This window comes from Alexandromys fortis, unplaced genomic scaffold (assembly GCF_014885135.2).
Source record: "Alexandromys fortis isolate MF-2015 unplaced genomic scaffold, M_Fortis_MF-2015_v1.1 scaffold_22, whole genome shotgun sequence".
Classification (NCBI taxonomy): domain Eukaryota; kingdom Metazoa; phylum Chordata; class Mammalia; order Rodentia; family Cricetidae; genus Alexandromys; species Alexandromys fortis.
In genome coordinates this window covers 4,219,504-4,242,192 of record NW_026067900.1, presented here as the reverse complement: position 1 = coordinate 4,242,192, position 22,689 = coordinate 4,219,504, and the positions used below count along the sequence as shown (strand labels likewise).

Genomic DNA, 22,689 nt, shown 5'->3' with positions numbered 1-22,689 from the left:
GTTCCCAGATGTTGGTCCCTGTGTCGATGAATGCTCACCCACCTGCAGCACAAGTTTGAGAAGGGAAATAAAAAAGAACAACACGCTGAATTTTTCATGAGGCTCAATTCAGGGCTGGCAAGATGACTCAACCGATCAAGACACTCGCCACCACACCCAGTGAACTGGGCTTCATCCTAGAAACCTAAGCAAAGGTGCCGGGAAAGAATCAACTCCTGAACGATGTCACCTGACTTCTGAGCCTTTGTGTCCCTCCCCCGACGGTAGTGATGGATTCCACAAGACCCAGTTCATCCGGTGTAAAGGACCGTTCTTTGGCTTTAGAGCATCTCCTTTCGACACATGTAGTGTAAGATGGCCTTTTGGGGGATGTAGGGATGAGGTGAGCCTCTGCCGACCTCTGTCTCATTCTTAACTTCGAAAAGAGGTTATTTCTTATGTTTTAAAGATTTGTTTTTACTTATGTATATGTGTGCTTGTTGATTGTAGACGGTGGCCGTGGAGGCCAGAAGAGGGTATTAGACTCCCTGGAGCTAGAATTCTTGTCAGTTGTGAATGAGCCCCCAATGAGGGTGCTGGAGACTCGGGTCCTCCAGGAGACCACCCAGTGATCTCCCTAGTCCATTTCTTAGTATTCTTCTGTGACAGGTTTTCGTGGATCCCTGACTGACCTAAAGGTTACAGTGTAGCTGAGGATGTCTGATCTTCCTGCCTTCTCTCAGGAGGACAGTACTTGGTTTACGTGGCGGTGGGGATTGAACCCAGGGCTTCCTCAAGCGCACTAGGGAGGTACTCTCCCAACTGGGCTACATGTCCCGCCCTCCATATGTATTTTGAAGTTTAGGCAAAGCTAAGAGCATTGAACTGCTGAACACGATGACAGCCTACAGCGATAAGTCAACCTCACCACATATATATTACTGGAAAGTGAAGGAAGGGGAGGCCTCTGGCTAAAGTCCTGTATTTGGAGAAGCTCTGAGCCAGAACTTGAACCTTTGGTTCCAGTCACAAGACCAATGTCTCACCCAGCTCGCTGTCCCCTCTGTGTGAACTGGCTGCCGAGGGCCAAGTTTCATTCTGAATGACTAAGAGCACACTGCCTCTCCAAATCACTGGTCTGGCAGGACAGCCTGAACTCCTCACTGAGGGATTAAAAATGCCAAGCACGTTTGAGTGCGGTGGCCTTTGAGGGAAGAAAGCTTAAAGACAGTTGGAGCAGCAAGTGCGAAGTGCTCCACACAGGAACTCTGCCCAGCCAAGCGGCTGGAACGGACGGACAGCGGAGTGCGGCTACAGCTCTTTTCTTTCCAAACTCCAGAACTTTCTCCCCTCGCACATTTTAGAACGTAATTGTAAGCAGTGTGGCAGCCATCTCTAAGAAAAGGACGGTAAACTCAGCCTTCCTCTTGGGGCTTTAGCGGCCAGACAATGTCAGCGTGTTCTAAGCGGATTTTGTTTCCTGACGGAGAACAAAGCAACCATGCTTGGCCTGCATGCATTAGCCACCGAGTGCCCTTTGTGCTGATCTACAATACAAAACAGGGCTGGTTTTATGGGCGGGAGAAGTAAAAGGCGTGCTCATATATATATTAACCTCTCTTTTGCCTTAACCAACACAGAAGAAACAAAGAACGAAGTCATCTTTCACTTACAGGAACGCTATGCTATGGGTTCTCTCTGAAGACTGAAGTGGTCACGGAGACCAGAGGGAAAGAGGGGAAGGCAGATACTGCCTGTTACAAACATCCATCAGCAGCGCCAGGCCTCCCCGGAGCTGGAAGTGACTCCCTCCCACCTGCCGAAAGCAAGCCCATTTACGCCGGAGTGGGCAGAGATGTCTAAATCATAAAGTCATTAGTGGTCGGGCAGCTCATTTCCTCGGGCGAGCGCACCATTAGTCAGTTATTGACTCAAAGGCCTTCACCACCCCCCACCCCCTGCCCCATCGAGTCATTAAAAAAATTCTGCTGTCTGAATTTAAAAAGTCTTGAGAGTCAACAGATTTTCAGGGATCACTTAATACAATGTATCCCGTGCCAAGAACTGTGTGGCAAAGCCAAAAATACCTGAGGGGGGGGGGTGCGGTTTTGTTAAACAGCAAGAGAGCGTGCACGTTTGTGTAGACGCACGCGGGAGAAAGCTAAAGGCCGAGAGATCCACAGGAACTCGCCCTGGGTGGTAGGATTTCGGGTGGTTTAGTGTCTTTCCCTCTGCTAGGCTGCATTATATAAGTCATGTCAAATAAATACACTGCTTGGAAGGGCTTTTACAACTTGTTCTCCGCATACAAATTATGCTGCCTGTCTGCAAGAAGCTTCTGGGCCCGTATCAGTAAACAGCCCGCTGAGGGGCACGGCTGTCTGGACTGAGGCTGGACTGACTTTAGGCAACGGCCACCATCATTGCTTGTCTTCTCTCATTCAGCTGATCGAACACCACGTCTACTGGGTAGGGAAAAGGCTCAGTGGGTGCTAATGCTTGCTGTGAAAACAAGAGTACCCAAGTTCGAATCCCTAGTAAAGCCAGACATGGCTACACATGCCTGTAACCCCAGCATTGGGGAGGCAGAAACAGGTTCATGTTAGGAGCTCCCTGGAAAACCGGAGTGGTTCAACAGCCTGGCCTGGTGAGCTTCGGGTTCAGTGAGAGGCATTTGAGTCAAAAATACGATGGAAAACAAGAGAGGAAGACATCCAGTGTCCTCCCCTGACCTCCAGAGGCACACGTAAGGGTACATGCACTAACACACACATGTGTGCATACCACACACACACGTGTGTGCATACCACACACACACACACACACAAACAGGCAAACAAAAAAAAACCCCACATTTCTCTGTAAATAATTCAAAAACCAAGCCTACATCCCAAGGCTTTTGGATCTTCCATTTAAAAGAGTTTCTAGCGCTGGGATGCAGCTCAGTAGGTAGAAGCCAGGCAGTCTGGATCCACAACCTGCACCCAGTCCTTCCTAACCCACCTACCAGTTTCCATGTGCCGTGGGGGCTTGTACACAACATTTTTTGATGGTGTTAAATCCAAATGAAATAAACAGATTTCCGTGTGTGTGACCAGAGGAGAGGAGAACTAAAGGACACACGACTGCTTCCATACGGTCAAACTAAGGCGCATGGAGCAGGTGGCGGCGCTAATTCTGCTCTGGAAAGTAATTGCTTTAGACTTCCGAAGGTCAGATGGGCTGTTTCAGTGGCTTGGCTAGGCCATGGTACCCATGAAAGCGGCAGAATCTGTCATTAAACAAGCACAGTTGTACCCCAGGGGAACTTCCGTTTAAAGACTACGGTGGGCAGGATCTGTCTGTAAGCCACAGGCCACCGTTAACCAAGAGGATGCTGTTTACTCCAAGTTAACAATAATGTCATATTGTAATGTGCATTATATCATCAAATTGCCATGTGCCGTTCGAGCGGAGCAGCTGCCTCCCCTTCAGCCCCAAGCATGTTATTGTCAAGAATCTTCTAAAACTGCCTGCCCAGGGTCAGGTGGCTCCCTGGCTCTGCCAGGGGCTTGGCAGGGTGTAGAGGGGAGAATCAGCAAGCAGCTGAGGGTAATAAACACATTGTGCCCTTGAGAACAGCTAGACTGTAAACTATTTCCAACCTTATTATTCTTGTTTGTCCTATAATGTAAAATCTCTGCAGCAGGAACAAGAGGCCGGAGCTCAGCCTTGAGAAGCTAGCTCATCCGTGGAGGGAAGACTCAATCAGAAACTCCGTGTTCCTGCTGGACGTCCTGCAGCCCCCAGTTTGGTATTATCTGCTGTTAACTGTTTTTGTTTTGTTTTTTATCTTGGAAATCTCACCGTGGGGGACAATCTGCTCCACGTTGCATACTGGCCTCAATGTGTTTTCCCTAGTAAGTTTCTGCTCAATGTTAACTTTCAGTTTGGTGGTACTGTCTTTTAGGCCACCCCAGCTGTCTCTGCAGCGTGTCCTGGGTGCCTGTCTAATGATGTTTTATTATATGTCCGAGGTTTCTCTCTATCTGCCACGTACTATTTATTTTTCTACTTTTGCTTGCTACATGTTTAATAAACTCACTTACTCAGAAACTAAAAACAGCCAGGAGGTGGTTGGTGGTGCATGCCTTTAATCCCAGCACTTGGGAGGCAGCGGCAGATGGATCTCTGAGTTTGAGGCCAGCCTGGTCTACAGAGCATACTCCAGAACAGCCAGGGCTACACAGAGAAACATTGTCCTGAAAAACAAAAATAACAACAACAACAAGCAAAAAAACCAAAAGCAGAGCTACTGTAGATAATTCTCTGGACGGGACAGCACAAATATATCAAAGTTGATCAGAGATTTTTAAATGGCTAAACCACATATCCAAGTATAGGAAGTGACAGATCTGTTAGCCTGATTTAACTATTCTATAATGTCCACATGCATCAAAACATCACATCTTATCCCAAAGATATGTATAGAGGCTAGAGAGATGGCTCAGTGGTTAAGGGCTTGTACTGCTCTTTCAGAGGATCAGAGTTCTGAACCTCTTATGGTCTCCTTGGACACTGCTCTCTCTCTCTCTCTCTCTCTCTCTCTCTCTCTCTCTCTCTCTCTCCTCTCTCTCCTCTCTCTCTCTCTCTCTCTCTCTCTCTCTCTCTCTCACACACACACACACACACAGAGTTACATAATTAAAAATAATTTAAAAAAATCTTGCTTGGGCCGGGTGGTGTATGCCCTTGATCCCAGCACTTCAGATACAGGAACAAGCAGATCTCTATGAATTCAAAGCAAGCCTGGTCTACAAAACAAATTCCAGGCCAGCAAGAGATAATAATGAAACCCACAAAACCCTTTTAAAATATACAAACAACTCATTGTTGTACATTAAAAATTTAAATAACGCTATTATAACAGTCAACAAGTTTGAATATATATTGAGCCTTAAGAAGAGGGCTTTAGGAATTTAACTGCACAGATATTTAGAGGAGATTCCCTTTTTGGTCAATAAGAAACAACACAGTACTGTTTGCAATGGTTCAAGTGTCTTGAAGTAAGGGCATCGCTACAGCAGTATTTAGTGAGTTAAACACCTAACACACCAGTGATGGGCAGGCAGCCAAGGCAGCCTGCAAAAGTATAGATGTCTAGGTTTCGGTGATTCTAATAGTCAAATAAAGACGGCAAGTAATAAACAAAAAGCCCCTGGTGAGAAAACTTCCCCAGGCGCTCTGGGTGAAACTCAAGATGCACATTACGTCATAAAGCACCCATGCTTCCTAGACACTATCTACCATCAGGAGTCATCAGCCACCCCAGCATCAGCCTTTGGCACCCTGGCACTGCTGTACAGGTAACACAGACCTCTGCATGGCTGTGACTAACCCAGGTGACATTTCACTAACGTATAGTTGCTCCAAGGAAAACTCCTGACTGCAGGAGGAGCATCCTCCACTATCATAGTTCTCTTGGACTGTGAAGTCAAGACACGTTTCCAAGAGGTGTGTGCCCTGCGCTTTTAAAGCCCTGTTATAAAACGGCATATGGCAAGCTAACAGGGAAACACACTAGGCATTTTCAAGAGCTGATCATCCCTTCCCATGTTTCCTTCAGCAAATATAAAGGTTCAGAAAAACTGGGGAGGCGTCTTTTCTATTCATCAGGTGATTCATTTTAAATCTTCATAGTCTGGAGGGAAGAGTTCCTATCATGTAGTCAGGATGACACAGAACCCTGCAGACAGGGCAGGATTAGACACTTAGAATACATAATGCTGTAGCTCAAAGGGACACTACGATGGAGCTGCACTTAGACCCCGTGAGACGCCAGGAAAACACCTTAGCCTCATCTTTGCCCTTGGAAGCACAGCTGCCCCATTCCAAAAGCGAAAATACTAAGAGCCAGTTCTGAGAGCCAGCTCAGACTTTCGGGAGGCGTAGCTCATGGGCAGAGACCCACATTACTGTGGAGCTGTCCTATCCCAGGGGTGTGCAAAGGAGAGGACAAAGGATACAAAGATGTAGTCGTCCATGTATCTCTTCTTCAGGTTCTCGACAATGGAGGTCTCTGTGATCTTGGAGAGCAGCACCATGTCATCCACGCCACTATGCTTGACATTGTGACTCTGCCAATGGTACCGGTAGGCGCCTTTGCTGCCCTGGAGACAAAAGCATAGAATAGGTTAGGGTAGTTCATATTCTCCTGGAGTTTTCTAACACACACACACACACACACACACACACACACACACAAATATACATATTCTCCAAAACAAAAATGTATCATAAAGCACAGCAAAGATTTTGAGTTCCAGCCTTACCATCAAGCAAAAAAGCCTACACACAAACAGAAAAAGAAAAGGAAAGAAACCAGATTACACGTGTAATCCCGACAAGAAACAAGAGTCTAGAATACTGTCGTTTGCTGTCAACTTCAGTGTCTTCACAGAGATGCTATGTGCTAGGCTAGCTTGATGGACCAAGTTAAGGCTCAGCCCTGCCTGGACGGTGGAAGCTCATGACTTGGGGGAGTTTCAACAAAGCAGGGAAAATTTATGGACGAGGGTATTGAGAAAGGCCAGCTGCTCAGACATCAAAATTAGCATGAGAAAACGGAAGTAGAGGCTGTGTGAGACAGGAGAGGTAGGAAAAAGAAAACAAGATGGAAGCTGTATTAACTTTCTTTCACAGGGAAAATACATGATGCTGCTTTGTTTTGTCTGAGGAGGACACAGATAAAAAGTTAAGTCCAAGCGGTTCAGAGAGGAAAGCAATCATCAAAATTCAGCCAAGAGGAAGCCACCAGCAGGAAAAGCATGCCACACACCAGGGGCTCAAGCCGTGGGAAGAGGTTCTAGAAGGTTTACCACCCATGCCGTCTAGTGGACAGAAACTGCCCATATGATATATTTGGTTTTCCCAGAACAACACATAATATCAATTCTGCAAAATTACCTCGGATGTCACCATTCCTCCTTCCTCTGTGGCAAGCAGAGAGAGCAGAGAGGCTCTGCCCACAGCTTGACTCACAAGGCTCCCTTCGTGTGCCCAAAGCCGACCAGACACAACCCAGAGTACTCCTCCTCTGGTTCTCTGGCCAACCTCCCACATACACGTGCACACTGAAGGCTAAAAATGTTATTTTCCCTTTGAAAAAGGTAAACATGACTGAAGACAACAGAAAGCCATCGATAAGTGGCTATTTAATGTCAGCAAAGAACAAGGGGCAGGGGAGATGGGTGCCATAGTATGTATGCTTATGCAGACCCTCAAGGTACCCGGTGTCATGTGGACAGCCACCAGGTCCAGTGGCTCCTCTCCATCCCACGGTCCTGCCTGCTGTCTCGGAGAATGAGTCTTTCCCCTGATGTTAACAATGCTCCAGGAGAATAGGGCTCCCTGCTGAGTCTACTGGGTGTCTTTGTCCCAAAAAAGGATCTTAAAAGTTGTTACCCTGACCTCAAATTTACTGTGTAGCTGAGGATGACCTTGAATTCTGAGCCTCCTGCCTCTACCTCCTGCGTTATGGGATTATAGGCATAAGCCACCATTCCTGGTTTCTGCAGTGTTGGGGATGGAACCCAGGACCTCCTGCAGGCTAGGCAAGTGCTCTAACTACAAAGCTACAAGCCCCCCAACCCCCGCCATGTCTCTCTTTCCTTACTTTTCAGACTTCTCTCTAGTTCTAGAGATTCTAGAGGGGGTCATGAACCAAGAACATGACCGAGCGGTTGCCACAAGTGAACCCAGAAGACTGTCCTTGTAGAGTTACTTCACTTGCAGTGACCAGTCTGTTAACCATCTCACGAGAGAGGGGCTTCCAGTTCTCTTTGCAGACCTGCCCAAACATGGCTTCTTCCACGGCCTCCCCTGTGGCCCACAGGCATTTACATCGGTCTTATCAAGACTAAAATGGCAACAGGATACCAGACTGCCTCTGGGTGGAACTCCTCATTACAAAGACACATCGTCAGGGCTGAGAGATGGCTCAGCAGTTAGGAGCCCTTGCTGTTCCTGCAAAGGATCTGGGTTCAATTCCCAGCATCCACAGGGTGGCTCAAAATCATCTGTAACTCCAGTTCCAGGGGATCCGGCACCCCCTTCCAGACTCCACACGCACAGGTACATACATTGTGCACAAACATACATGCAGACAAAAGATTCGTACACGTAAAATAAAATGTTTAAATCGCTTTTAAAGAAGACACACAATCTTTGCTAGTGACCACTTCCTCTCCGTGTCAAAGACTAGAACACTAAGTTGTCTTTAATCAGATAACTTTTCCATATCTAATTGGCCACGAATCTCTGTGTGTATAAGTGTGTGTATGTGTGTGTGTGTGAGAGAGAGAGATCCCATGTTTGCACACATAAATGTAATTACTTCCCTTTCTCTTTCCCCTACTTCCCAGGCAACAACAGCTGCATATATGAATTCCGCTTTCACAACGCTCCCCCCAACACTGTGAATTATCTTGTAAAATTGCCAAGAGTCATCTCAGCTTCCCACCTTCCTTTTCCCTTCTGTCCCAACTCATCACAAAAAGACAACTACTGGGCACATAGATGAGACAGAAACCCTCACAAGAAAGATTAGGATACAATGACACATATGTATGAAGAAGCCACGAAGGAATCTGTTACTTTTGTATGCTAACCTTAAAAAGTTCATTTATAAAAATGAAATTCAAATTTAAATTTTTTTAAAAAATCAGATGACATAAAGAGCGAAAACAGAGGGGAGAAGGGGAGGATAGGCGCCTTGGGGGCGAGAATAGGCTGCTCCCACCACACTGGAGGAGGGAAACAGAGCCCAGCAGGCAGAACCAGGCTGAGCAGGGAAACACACAGAGATGTGGTATTGTGCTCAGGGAAGCGTGTACCTCAGGGCTTTCGGCCAACCCAACAGAGTTTAAAGGTGCGCAAGAGGCAACTGTGTTTAATGACAAAGGCCTTTAGAGTCAAGGAGTGCTTGCCACGGTGGGACACTTACCATTTATGGTCCTCTAAGGAGAGGCCGGTGGCTGGCAGTTGCTCTAGGACATCAACTACAGCCTCAGAAGTATGAGGATGTGCCAAAGTTCGGGGGAAATTGCCCTGACCAAATGTTCATACTTCCCCTTACTCATCACGCCTACTCCTGGCTGGGCGGCAGCAGCCTGGCGTGCTTGGATGGGCACAGGTAAAGCAAAGAAAAACCAGCATACAGGACACAACACCAGAGAAACCAGATAAGCAAGAGGACTCGAAGAGAGACATTTGTGATCTATATAGGAAGGTGAAAAAGACAAGATCGCCTGGGTAAACTGGATGTGGAGCGTGGGGGTCACAGGAGAGAGAAAAAGGGGAGTGGGGAGGAAGGGAGGGGAGAGGAGAAAAATGTATAGCTCAATAAAAACAAAAGAAAAAAAACCTTTGCCACGTTGTCATCCCTGTCCCCTCTGTTCCCTTCCTTTTGTCCCCTTTTCCCTAAAAACAGTACGTTTTTAAACAAAAAGGGTACAGAGGAAGGCAGAAGGAGACAGATGGATGTAGTACTGCGAACTGTTATAGCGAGACTGAAGACTTACTTGTAGCCCTTAAATTATCAGTGATTACAAGGATTTTCCTGTCAGGTAGGCCTCATGCAGAGACTTTCTTGTACCCATGTTAGTCTCTAAAGGCCATTCAGCCTGGGAAAACAGCAGTTAATTGAGAAGAAGGTTGTGGAAAGTAGGGCATGTCTACACCCATATAATATAGCCTAGCTTAGGAGGGTGGACACACCCAGGCACAGGGTCTCTCATCAGGAGGAAGGAAGGGCCACATGGCAGGAACTTTAGTAGGCTGATGATTCTGACTGATTTGAAAAGGTGGAGCCTCCCTGACTCCCCCCTCCACCCCCCCGCCTCGCTCTACCCCCCTTCTGTGTGTGTGTGTGTGTGTGTGTTTATCAGGGCAGGGACCGGGAGAGCAGGGGTGAGTCAGCCTGCACACACAGGCAGCATTATCCTTACTGGTGTCCCACACACCCTGGGGTGGCCCTTGCGTCACGCCTCTGCAAACTCTGGCTTAGCCACTTCACCCAGAAGAGGAGGAGTCCTTCGTGGGCAATGCCATTCCGAGGCCAAGAAAACGGAGGCTGTTTAAGGTATCCAGAAACACAACAGGCCCAGTGTTGGGAAGGATAGGAGACTAAAAATACATTTACAGACTCCTAAACAATATTTTTAGGGAGCAAGCTAAAAATAGGTATTAGAATTTTAGAAACTAGTCAACTAAAAAAAAATCCACATCCTTTTCAATCTGGCAGCTTTATTTTGAGGCAGCTGTGGGAACGGTGGCACACGCCTTTAATCCCAGCACTCGGGAGGCAGAGGCAGGCGGATCTCTGTGAGTTCGAGGCCAGCCTGGTCTACAGAATGAGTTCTAAGAGAGCCAGTGCTACACAGAGAAAACAACAAAAAAAGGATACATCTATGAATCTTCCCACAGGAATGCTGAGATTGCAGATGCTCTGGCTTAGGTGGGGTCTGAAGGACCTGCAGCCCTGAGCAGCATTGGCTCTGGTCTGTGGAGCATTTTAGATTTGGGAGTTTCACATTACGGATGGTCAGTCTAAAGGAAAATTAACATAACATGCTAGGGTGGCATCAGCTACCTGGCCAGGGTCTCAGCCCTGAGTGGTTGATAGTTTTGGAAGGTGCTTGGGGGACGTTGTCCAAAGGGACAATGTCACCTGTTTGGTCGTTAGTTGGTCCCCATGGGACAGGGCAGCTCATCTGGCTTCCAGAATCCCTGAGCACCCTTCAAGTGTATTTCACAGAGAAACTGATAAGGTCTGGTTTTATTGAGAACATGGGATGGTGATTCAATTCACTGGCCTAGCCTAAGGCTCAGTTGTTTCTATCTGGCAAATTGCACTAGGAAAGGGATGGACCTATCTGTTAGATGGTGAGTTTTTCAAGGATCCCTGGCTTTCCGCCCTTTGTCTTTTTTCTCTTGACTGGACTATATCATTTCCACAGAGATGAAGGAAACAGGGCTAGGGGTTTAGCTCCATTGGTAGAGAGAGAGACCAGGGCTCACACCCAGCATCACATAAACCTGGTGTGGTGGTGCATGCCTGCGGTCCTGGCACTCAGGAGGGAGTTCAAGGTCATCCTTAGCTATGTAGAGAGATGTGGGCCAGACCAGACTACAGGAGACCTGGTCTCAAAATTCACAACACAGTAACAGATTCCTAGAGACACATTCAGGTTCATGTTTGCTTCAACCAGAAGGGTCTTCTGAATCTAACATTTGAGGTAGGATTGTGTCCTGCCCCCCACAATGGAACGTCTCTATGCAATTACTAAGATTTCTGGTATCTAGCACACATTATACCCAACTGTTCCTAAAACCTCAACCAATTTAAACTACCTTAACAGTTTTTAATATCCAACTTCCACTCATCTTGTGCTGTGAATTTTCCCATAAACTGTTCATTTTAACTCTGTTTAATCTAAACAATCATTTTCATTTTTTTTAATGGGCTGGAGAAATGGCTCAGTTGTTAGGAGCACTTGCTGCTCTTGCAGACGACCTGAGTTTGGTTCTCAGTGCTCACACAGCAGCTCCTAACCATCTGCAATCCTAGTTCCAGGGAATCTGATGCCCTCTTCTGGCCTCCATGGGTACCAGGAAATCATGCAATGCACTTACAGACATGCAGTCAAAACATGCATGCACATAAAATAGAAATAAATAATTTTTAAAGCATTATTTTGGTGACTATTTTAATGCCTCACTATGTAAAGACAGCTAGGAAAACATTAAGAAATAAATAAGCAGACAAAGGTTTAAAAATATACATGGAGCTGGGATGTTAGCTCAGGGGTTAAATCATTTGTCACACGTGTATGAGGGCCTGAGTTTGGCTTCCCAGAACCCATGCAAAAGTTGGGTGCAGTAGAACATACATCAGTAATCCTGGCATTCCTATGGAGGAAAAGGAGGTAGACAGGAGAACTTCCAGAAATTGGTGGGCCAGCTAAAGGCTGATGCGTGCAGAGACACATGTCAGCAAAGACATTGCCTCGCACGAGGAGAAAGGCGAGACGGACACCTGAAGCTGTCTTCTGAACTATACCCACACCTACAGTGGCACGCGCATGTGCGCACACACATACGCACTCCAGGCACACCCTCCCCCACATTGCTCACGTCCACTTTGCTTGCTGCAGTGTTTACGCATGCAGCAAGTCTCCATTTGGTCCACTTGCCGCAGTCCTCTACTGGGTCAGCCCCCCCCCCCCCATTTCTGACAGTTTTGGGGGAGTGTTGCTAGCCTAACTCTGTATCCCCAAAGGCTTCTCCCTTCTGTAGAGTCCGGACCCCCTTTCGCTGATAAGCAGTAGGGTAAGAAATCTGTGAGGCTGAACTATTCTGGTCATCTCTCAATTCCCTGCACTGTCCTTCAGGGCTCCCAAGAGCCCTGCTCTGGTCCTCTCACCTCAGAGATGCCTCCTAGCCCGCCACAGTGGGATGCCTTGCAGAGGCTGCAGGGTAGGGGCTGGACTTCAAGCTGAAGAAACATTCTCTCTTAATGTTTAATCTTAAGGGACTGCTTCTTCCCTTTCCCTGGAAGAGATCCCTTCCAGAATAACCAACTTGGTTCTGACTTGTTGAAATAAGGAGCGGCGGGGCTGCGTCCCCAACACCCCAGCCGCTTGGCTAGCTCATGCCCGAAATAACAACACACAAACTGTATTCATTTAACTGCTTGGCCCATGAACTCTAGCCCTTACAGGCTAATTCTCGCACCTGGACTAGCCCATTTCTAGTAATGTTTGTAAGCACCCCATCCAAGCCATGAGGCCAAGCAGCTGGTTTATTATAACTTAACCAATGAAATCAACAGATTGATATATGACACTCCCACATCACTGACCCAATTCTCTCTCAACCGCTCAAAAAAGAGGGGTGGCTCCTGCCCTCCTGGTCCTCATCGAAAGTCTCCTTTCCCCTCCCTGGCCCTTATCTAGAACAGGTTTAAACACTCCCACAGGTTCACACACTCCCAGGGCCACAGGTTCCCACAACCCAGCTCAGGATGCCTGGGCTCCTTGAAGCTCCCCAGGATGCAAGCCCCCACACTGAAAGGCTGTACTGGAGGCTCCCTTAGAAGTGCGACAGGAAATTGGGGAACAGTCTATTCTTTCAAACCTAATCTAGACCCTGGAAGCTGTGCCTCACGGGACAGCTGGCCTTGTATCTAATGTGCAAATCCTAGCAAGGCTTCCCTATCTTGCCTCTGTCCCCCTCTAACTCTGCTTTCCACTTGCTCTGTGGCTCCAGGCATTGATTTCTTCCTCTCTCCCTTTCTCCGCCCTCCCATCCTCTGTGTGTGTGTGTGTGTGTGTGTGTGTGTGTGTGTGTGTGTGTGTGACAGGAATCACTGAGTCACCCTGTTCCCTGTTTAGATGCAATATTCTCCAGCAAGCTCCTCCCTACTCTACCTCCTACGCCTACTGCCTGTAAATTCCTGTCCCATCAGCCCAGGCTGTCCTCTCTGGGAGCCCCATGCCACCCCCTGCAACAGCAGCACGGTGCTGGCTCCCAGAACTATGCCTCATTCACCTATCCAAGACCTAATACAATGGCCAAGGCATTTGCGGGTGGCCTCACACATACTTGTTGAATGAAGTATATAGAATATAATAATCATTATTATAGAATAACTAAATAAAATTCGCTTTAATATCTAATATATAGCTTGCTTGATTCTAACAATCTCACCAGGCAGGAAACCAGCACACAGGAAGGTTAAATTGCTCAGCACCACCCAGACTTACATATGCTGTGTTTTGGCTCTCAGAGGGTCATACTTAAACTCTGCCTCTCATAAACAAAGTGGGTGGCACTCCAACTGTGACCATTCTGAAGGCCACCGCCTCACTGCTGCAAACAGCCCTTTCATCTGGATAACACCACAAAAGATTTCTCCTTAAAGAGAAGTGTAGACAAGTATAGAGAATATTGATGGGAACCCCCAAAGCTTGGAACTCAGAACATTCTGGTTCAACAAGACCAAGCTCTGTAGCACGGAGTCAGTCTTCAGAGAACATTTGTCCCCTGTGGTGTCCCTAGCATGCAGGTCAGTGCCTGACATGTGGTACTTAGTGTCTGCCAGTACAAGTTGAGAGAATACATGATACACCAAGCTGTGTGTGTTGGTTCATGCCTGTTAATCCCCAGTACTCAGGAGGCAGAGGCAGGAAGATCACTGCAAGTTTGAGGCCAGCTTGGGCTACACTGTGAGACCTGTCTCTTTGGCTCATCTCAGAATATCTGAGCTACCTGATTACCATACTATGGCAGCTACTGGCAGGATGAATGGGGACACCGGGCCCAAGAAGTTTCAAAGGTGACCTATTTGCCTCCAACCTCAGGAAGTCAAAATGGAAGGGGAAATCCCCTTACAAACATCCCTTCTCTAGGGTTTTTTTTTTTTAAAGCAGGGTCTCATGTAGTCAAGGCTCGCCTCAATCTTGCTATATAGCCAAGGCTACCTTGAACTCCTGATCCTCCTGAGTTCGAAGGTTATAGGTGTGTACCATGACACCCATCTTGGCCACCCTTCTCTTAACTCTGCAGTCCAGCTAAGGGTGACAGTCTGACTTTAGTGGGGGAAGTCCATTTCCAGACACACAACAATGTGAACTGAATCACTGAAATAAATTCATGTCACAAATGCGTGTTTAACCTCCACCCACGTCTTTTAATCAGGCTAGTAATGAACCAACCCCTCAATGGCGGGCTCTCTCTCCTCAGCTGGGGTTCTAGAGCAGTGTGTCAAGCAAAGCCCTTTAAGGAGATGCCCCACCATCCCTGCATCCAAGTATAAAGGTCTCAGGTGAGTGGTGCACAGTTGGACCAATCGGCAGCCTTGAGCACAAGCCCTCACTTTCACAGCCCTGGGCAAGGCCCATTTCAGAGAATTTTATTCTCCACGATGAAGAAACTCTATATGACTTAGGTTGGGCACCTCCATTGACAAGACTGTCAATAACATCTTGAGACTCCTTGGTTAGATATGAATCCATCTCTGAGAATATAGCCATGTTCTCTAACTGACTGAAGGGGCCAAAGTCATCAGGCAGGCAGAATGGCTAGGAAGAACAGCTCCCATGCTCTTGTTCATGCCACTGACCAAAACAGAAACAAAACCAGAAGGTAACTGAACAACTTCTAGAAGAACTCTGAAGTCTAGCAGTCCCCAAATTTAATGCTATTCTGAGAGAGAGGACCTATCAGGAGACGGCATTCAGCCTAACCAGAACTCTCTCAGTGCTGGGGCAGCAGCTCAGTTTGGTGGACTGCGTGTCCAGCATGCCCACAGCCCTGGGTTGGACCCGAAGCACCACGGAAACCAAGCATGATGGTGCATGGCGGGTACAGTATTGGCACATCCCTGTACTTGGGAGATGAAGGCAGGGGTATCAGAAGTTCAAAGTCATCCTCAGCTATTTAGCAAGCTTGAGGCTATCCTGGGTTATCTGAAGTTCCATTGCCTCTTCACACACACGCTCTCTCTCTCTCTCTCTCTCTCTCTCTCTCTCTCTCTCTCTCTCTCAACACTCACCTTTTCTCTCCTTAATTGACTGCAAAAAATATACTTTACATATGCAAAAGAAGAGCAGCGGTGTAGTAACCAAATACTCCTATCTTACCTTTTTAAATATCATTTTGTTTCTGTATATTATTTTATTTTTTCTGAAAAATTAACAGTGTGGCTATATATCCATGAGGATTCAACTTAGAAGTGTGGTGGGGCTGTTTTCCCACCTGTGTTTTGAGTATATGTATGAGGGAGGAGGCTCGGGTACATGTGTGTGGAAGCTGTGTCAGGTTGCTCACTGAACCTGGAGCTTGCAGAAAGGTTAGAGTAGCTGAGCAGCAAGCAAGGCTCAGGGACCCCCTGTCCCCTCCTCCCCAGTGCTGGGATTACAAGGTACGCAGTGGACGGACTTGATGCAGCTGCTGGGATCTGTACTCGGGCTCGCATGTTTTCACAGCAAGCATTTGACCCACTGAGCCGTCTCCTTAACCCCGCCTGTGATTTTTAAATGCTAACATGGAACATTAATAGAACACAAACTATGGAGTGCCCCGGGCCCAATATAGTATAGTATATGTAATATGCTATACACTACATATAATATATACGCATGTGGTATATGCAGTATATCTACAACACACCCAAGGCTCACAAAATATCTCAACAAAGGGGATGGGCTATTGGTGAAAGCCCGCTGTTGAGGACGCCTGCTGGGACAGAGTACTTTCCACACGCGATAGGGAAGATGGCTTATCTCAACAATACGGTTGCCGAAACAAGACTTGCTTCATGATCATACCAGATGACCTGCCAACGAGGAGAGGAGAGATTTCACAAGGCCCCAGGCCTAGCTTTTGGCAATCAAGGCAAAACCAGCTTTCTCCAAGAATGATCCCCTAATGGGTTATCAATCCCAGTGGTCGATCCTAAACACATTACATATAAGCAACACTAAAGGGACTCAGTAGGTTTTCTAACGTGTGTGTGTGTGTGTGTGTGTGTGTGTGTGTGTGTAACAGTAGAAATGGGAGGAGTTGGGTGTTTAGGGGAGAGAAGGGTAGAAATGGTGTAAACACAACACTCACGCATTCAATTCTAAAAAAAAAAAGAATAAAAGGAAAAAGGTTTTAAATGGTGAGGTGTTGCTATATCATGGGCCACGAGGGGGTGCTGTGACAGGATGTGCTAACTGACCTACAGCCTCCGGGAGTGAAGGAAGCCTTTGTAGTCAGCGGGGCCCAGATAGCCTGGTCCTTCAGCTCTCTGGGCACCACTGATTCACTCGTGCCAAACCAAAGCCAGGAGCGAGCAATCCCTGTTTCCGACAAGAACACGGAGGGTTCCTCAGGTTGCCTGGTCTGTGCCCCAGTAAACACATTCCTTTAGAGAAATAGAACCATAAAGGACTCATTCTCAGAGCCCTTCAGGTACTAGGGGAAAGGGTCTACCCAATCCTGAGCCACAGAGGTGCCGGTGATCAGCAGCGGAAATGAAGCCACCAGAGTAGGGGGGATATCAACAGTCCAGACGTGCCATCGGGGACCATGGGCAAGCCCTTTCTTCTCCCTCCACTACCTGCTACAGGGTCTCAGGACCTTCTCTGCCTTTTCCACTCAGGATTCACACCCTGGAGCTGAGGAACGGAATAAAACCAGGCTTGGGGCTCAAGAAATTTTGAAGAGGTATTGGAAGGGAGGGGGTGACAAGAAATGTCAGGAATGAGCTGGATGGTGGAGTAAAAGGAGTAAAAAGCCCGGTGTAGACCAGAAGGCAGATGGCTATCTTCTGATACCCCTGATACGGACTATCTCCCAGGAGCCACACCCAAGTCCAGGCTGCAAGAGGCAGTGTGCTGTGGCCTGAGGGTGGAGAGGGTTGTGGGGCCTGTGGAGCAACAAGCAGAGACCAGTCCCTCCTTGGAGAATTCCTACGGGGCTCTTGCTATGTACACCCCCCAACTTCGCATCCAGAGTGCTAACCATACAGGGTGGAACGGCAGCCACACGCTCTCAATTCAGTAAGCAAGTTCCGGGAGTGACTTCACAGGAACACTGATTTGGATGATCCAACCTACTGAGCTAATCCTGAATTCTGAGGGAGCTAGCTACTCCAGAATCTGTGCTCCAGTGTGATCCTGTGGGGGCCACACAGACACCAGGGTTGAAGTGTAGGCAAACACACACGTTTTCAGATCAACCTGCAAAGGAGGGTGTGAATTCTTGGGCAGAGGAGACAGAACACCCTCTCCTGAGGAGGAAGGGTTGGTTCTAACTGCTTCAGAGGTTTGAGCGACCCTGCAGCTAAACACCCTGAACAGGATAAATGTTTCAGTATCTACCATGTAAAAAAAAACAGCCCCAGGCAGGTTATGCAATCTTTTCTGTCTCCACCTCACAGGCTCTGTGCCTGGCTTCTGTCGGGCTGGGGACTGAACCCAGGGCTTCAGGCGCGCTAAGCACGCTTTCTCAGATCTCAGTTCTAGCACCAGCCTGGGGCAGAACATCGTGCCTGCACACATTCACAGGTGCAGAAGTGATGTGTGCGCTCACCAAGGAGCTTTTTGCCTTGTTTTCTGAGGCAGGGTCTCTCTCACTGAAGCCAGGACCTCATGATTAGGCTATACTGCCTGGCAAGGAAGCCCCAGGGATCCTCTTGCCCCGCCTCCTTAGTGGTGAGGTCATAGTTGTGTCCCACAAACCTGGCTTTTTACGTGGGTGCTAAGGATCAAACTCAGGCCCTTGTACTTGTTTGGCAATTAATTCACCAACTGAGCCATCTCTCAAGGCTCCCAGAATATTTATATATTCATATTCAAAACCTAACTACTCCCCCCACCCCCCGCCCGCCCAAGACAAGGCTTCTCTGTGTAGCCCTGGCTGTCCTGGAACTCATTCTGTAGACCAGCCTGGCATCGAACTCAGATGAAGAGCTGAAGCTTTAGGGATGACTCGTCGGCTCCACAGAACCATTCCTGGAGGAATCAGGACTTGGGTCTTCTAACTCCCAACTCAGTCCTGGGTGGCTCACTATTCTCGTCTTCCCTAACACACCTGTAGTAGGGTGGCTCTTAATTTTTTAAATTTTGATTTTATAATCATCCCAAAGGTCCTAGAGAGAAGTAGATACTGTTTTAAATGTTTATCCTAACCCACGGAGTCTATGCATTTGAACATTTTTAGCCTTTCCAATAAAGCATCCGTATTCATTTGTGTGCATGTACATGTATGTGTGTGGGTATGTATGTGCCACAACATGTGTGTGGAGGTCAAAGAACACTGTGGGAAACGTCTCTGTTTCCAACATGTGGGTCCTGGACTCTGACTCGGATCCTCAGGCTTAGCAGAAAGTGTCTTTACCTGCTCAGTCATCTCACTGGCCCACTATGAGTGAGTCTGGACTCCCTGGCAGTCAGACTGGAAGAGAACCCTGGTGCCCAGTAAAGATTGGAGGAGCTTAATTTTTTTCCTAGTTAGCTTTTTGAGGCAAGCTCTCACTAGTGGCCCTGAATGGGGATTGTCTGAAACTCTCTCCATCAACCAGACTGCCCTCAAACTCAAGAGGTCTACCTGGCTCTGCCTCCTGAGCACTGGGATCAATGGCAGGGGCCAGCACAATCAATCTCTTCATTGTTTTTTTTTTGTTTGCTAATAGAATATCATAGGATGTCATGCATGTAAGCAGCACACCTTGATCACATCCACCCCAGCTCCTCCCCCCTCCATTCTTCCTGGTTTCTTAATGTGAAGAAGACAGGCGGTACACCCTGATACAGCCTTTCAGTGGGTGATCTCACGCATGCCTCTCTTTGTAAGCTGGGGGTAGGGAAGCCTGGGCACTGCCTTTAAAAAAACAAACAGCAATACAACGGATAAAGAAGAAAAGTAGGGGATGGTCCGCAGAAACTAGAAAGCAACCGTCTACCTTGAGATCCCCGGCTATGGGGTTTCATGGTGATCCTTCTGATATTGACTTTCTCCCGCTGGAATCTCTAAAACTGACAATGAAATGTGAGCTGAGCCCGTCTGATGCCATGGTGGGGCAGGGCTGAGTCACACCAAGTTCTCACAACTGTGGAGAAATCTCCCTGTGAGTACACTTCCGGGAACTGTTACGTATTACTGTATTTGGTGACACACAGAGAAGGTGACCTGTGTCACTTCCGGGTGTGTAACCAATCATGAGCCCGTCTATGTGATGAGGGTTAATAAGTGAGGGGTTTGGCACACTGTCTTTATATTATTTATGAGTGTGTGTGTGTGCAGGAAGAGAGAGAGAGAGTTAGAATTTGCACTTAGGCCCATATTGGTGGAAGAGGATATAGGGGAAAGACCTTGCCACTCTACAAGCAAGGGACATTCCCAACATACCTCGACTAGTCTCTAGAGGTTAAGAGTCATTGGGAAACCAGAGCTCTGGGGCCACCCTTCCAGTAACACCAGGTCTTGGCCTTGTCTCTTGCTCTGGTCTTTAGGCTTCTCACCCAAACTTTATGTGGTGGAGGACAACACTAGATTTTTGACTTTTCTTTGAGACAAAGTTCTCTCTGTCCCACCAGAGGAGTCAAATATATTAAAAATAACCCCAAAGAAATCCACACTCAGACAAAACAGACAAGATAGGATACCAATTGCCAAAGCAGTCAGCTAGGAATGTACTGAAGGCAATGTATGTGCATGTGTGTGTGTGTGGGGGGGTGCAGACACGCTCAAACACACGTGTGCATGCATGTGGAAGCCAGAGGCCAATCATTGGTGTTGGCCAAGGAATCCTAGAGATTCACCTGTTTCTGGTTCCCCAGAGCTGGGATTACCAATGGTTGCCGGCACCTAGCTTTTTACCTGAGTTCTGGGACTAGGTTGCAGATCCTTATGCTTGCAAGGAAAGTATTTTACCCACAGAACCATCTCTCCAACCTCTAAAGAAGGAAACAATGTGTGCCATTTTCAAAGTCAAACAGACATCTTCCCTCCAAACCCAGCCTCACTTGTTCTGACCGTGCATGATACCATGGGCCAGAACCGGACACCTGCTCTCTCTGTGTTAGGTGGGAAAGAATGTGACAACCCTTTTATGTGGAGGACACTGCTCCATTCCAAGTGGGACAATGAATAGAAAAGTAGAAGGGAGCATCATTACAGGTCCCAGAAAGTTGTGCTTAGAAATGGCCAGCCTGACCACGTGTTCATTCACAAACACATTTGTATGGTTTCTGCTTGCAAAAAAGGGCTGAAAATCTTTGGAGTACCGAGTATATTCTGTCTCAGTGGGTGCAAATGGCCCTTTCTGTCCATGTCCCAAAACACTGGGAAGTAAGCACCAGGTTTCCTGACCTCCCTGCTCTGTGACTCTTCCCCTTCCTGGGAGTTGGGCCAAAAGGACGAGAGTATTTACTAATCAAAGATCCCACATACCAAGAGTGCATGTGAGCCAAAAGGAAAAGTCTTCAGCCTTTGTTTGGTGGAGACTGACTGTGTGTGCGATCCTGAAGTGGCCACTCACTTTGCAGTTAGAAAGAAAATGCATTGCAATGTATTGTTCTTAAATTCCATGCAGCAAGAAGGAGAACAAAGGTTAGAAAAGAACGAAATAGCTCGAGATGATGAGAAAGATAAAAGGCAAATGATTTACATTAAACATGAGGAAAACATTAAGGAAGCAAGAAAATAAAACAACCCTTGAGATCTAAACACACAACAAAGAAGAGATGTTTGATCCCAGAGTGAGTCATATGAATAAATAAAATACCATATATGTTCTGAAGGGGAAAAAATAAGAAAAAAGTTTCTTTCTCGCCTCCATTGTGAGGCAACCACAGCTCATTTTGCTTGGTATGATTACAATCTCCATTCTAAGTGGGAAGCTCAGTTTTTAAAATGCCTTCTTTTAGAGTAAAAAATGTACATTTGGTTGTGGGTGACATCTGGAACTCTGGCACTTGGAGGCTGACTGGGGCAGAAGGCTGGAGAGTCCAAGCCCAGTTGAAGCTTTAGTCTTAGTGGGAGAAAGAGAAGGGGTGGGGATGGGGGTGGAGACAGACACAAAGATGGTGGGGAGGTGGAGCAGAGGATGGGGCAGAAGTATGCAGGAGGCAGGAGAGAAAGCTGACAGGTTAAGAGCACTAACTGCTCTTGCAGAAGACCCAGGTTCAGTTCTCAGTACCCACATGGTGGCTCACAACCATCAGGAACTCCAGTTCCAAGGAATCCAATGCTTTCTTCTGATCTCTGTAGGCACCAGGCATGCATATGGTACAAATCCAAACATGCAAGCAAAACACTCATATGCATACAATGAAATAAAGCTTAAAAAAAAAGTGTATGTGTGCATTCACGTGAAGGTCAAATGACAACGCTGGGTGTCACTCTCTGAAGGCTACCTACCGCCTTTGAGACAGGGTCTCTCATTGGACTGAAGCTCACTAGCTAAGCTAGACTGTCTGGCCAGGGGCCCCAAGGGAGGTTCTTTGGTCTGCTTCTCCGGTGCTGGGATTACAAATGCATGCTGGAATACCCAGCTTTTTATGTGGGTGCCAGGGATCAAATCTAGGCCCTCATGCGTGTGAGGCAAATACTCTACCAACTGTGCCATTTCCCCAGACTCTCACGGCTGTTTGAGAACAGGAAAATGTGTTGGTTTTTAAGAGTGACTGGAATATCTTTAAACACACCCAACCAATGCTTCCCTGTCTCCAAAGCCAACTTTGTTTCTTGGTTTTGTTTTGTTTCATGGGGAGAGATGGTTTGTTTTTTGAGTCAGGGTCTTTTGATATTAGCTGAGGATGACCTTCAACTTTTGATTCTCCTGCCTCCACCTCCCAAATGCAGGGATGATAGGCACCACCATGCCCACTTAAGTTTTATCATCTTTTCTGAGAACCTGCTGGCTGTGGACTTGTGCACAAATAGACCTTGTACTATTTGTCTGTGAAGTGACGTTACCGGGTGAACAGTATGCTGTGAAATTAAAAGCGTGTCACCAGAGAAACCTGACTCATGTTGGGCCCAGGAGCGCCACAGATGGCAGGAGGACCCGAAAACAATGTGCAGTTCCTCTCTATTCTGTGTCGCCCCATTGTGTTTTGAATAGACTGAATCACTGCCCAGCTCAGGGCCGGGCTTCTCAAAGGCTCCATTGTAAGT

The 22,689-nt window shown here is 47.3% G+C and overlaps 1 protein-coding gene across 3 annotated transcripts in view; it reads right to left on the bottom strand.

The window, feature by feature from the left end:
* Myo1e (myosin IE) overlaps positions 1-22,689 on the bottom strand; it is a 188,605-nt gene that overhangs the window by 101,941 nt on the left and 63,975 nt on the right. The window contains exons 1-2 of one of the 3 annotated variants that reach the window (XM_050125638.1): positions 6,925-6,954; positions 5,985-6,128 (exon numbers count right to left, since the gene is read on the bottom strand). In XM_050125638.1, coding sequence (XP_049981595.1) covers positions 5,985-6,128; positions 6,925-6,939 — 159 coding nt within the window. In that variant the 5' untranslated portion in view covers positions 6,940-6,954. Of the gene's footprint in view, positions 1-5,984; positions 6,129-6,290; positions 6,309-6,924; positions 6,955-22,689 lie in introns of those variants that run through there. The other 2 variants (XM_050125653.1, XM_050125645.1) reach the window with 2 other exon arrangements.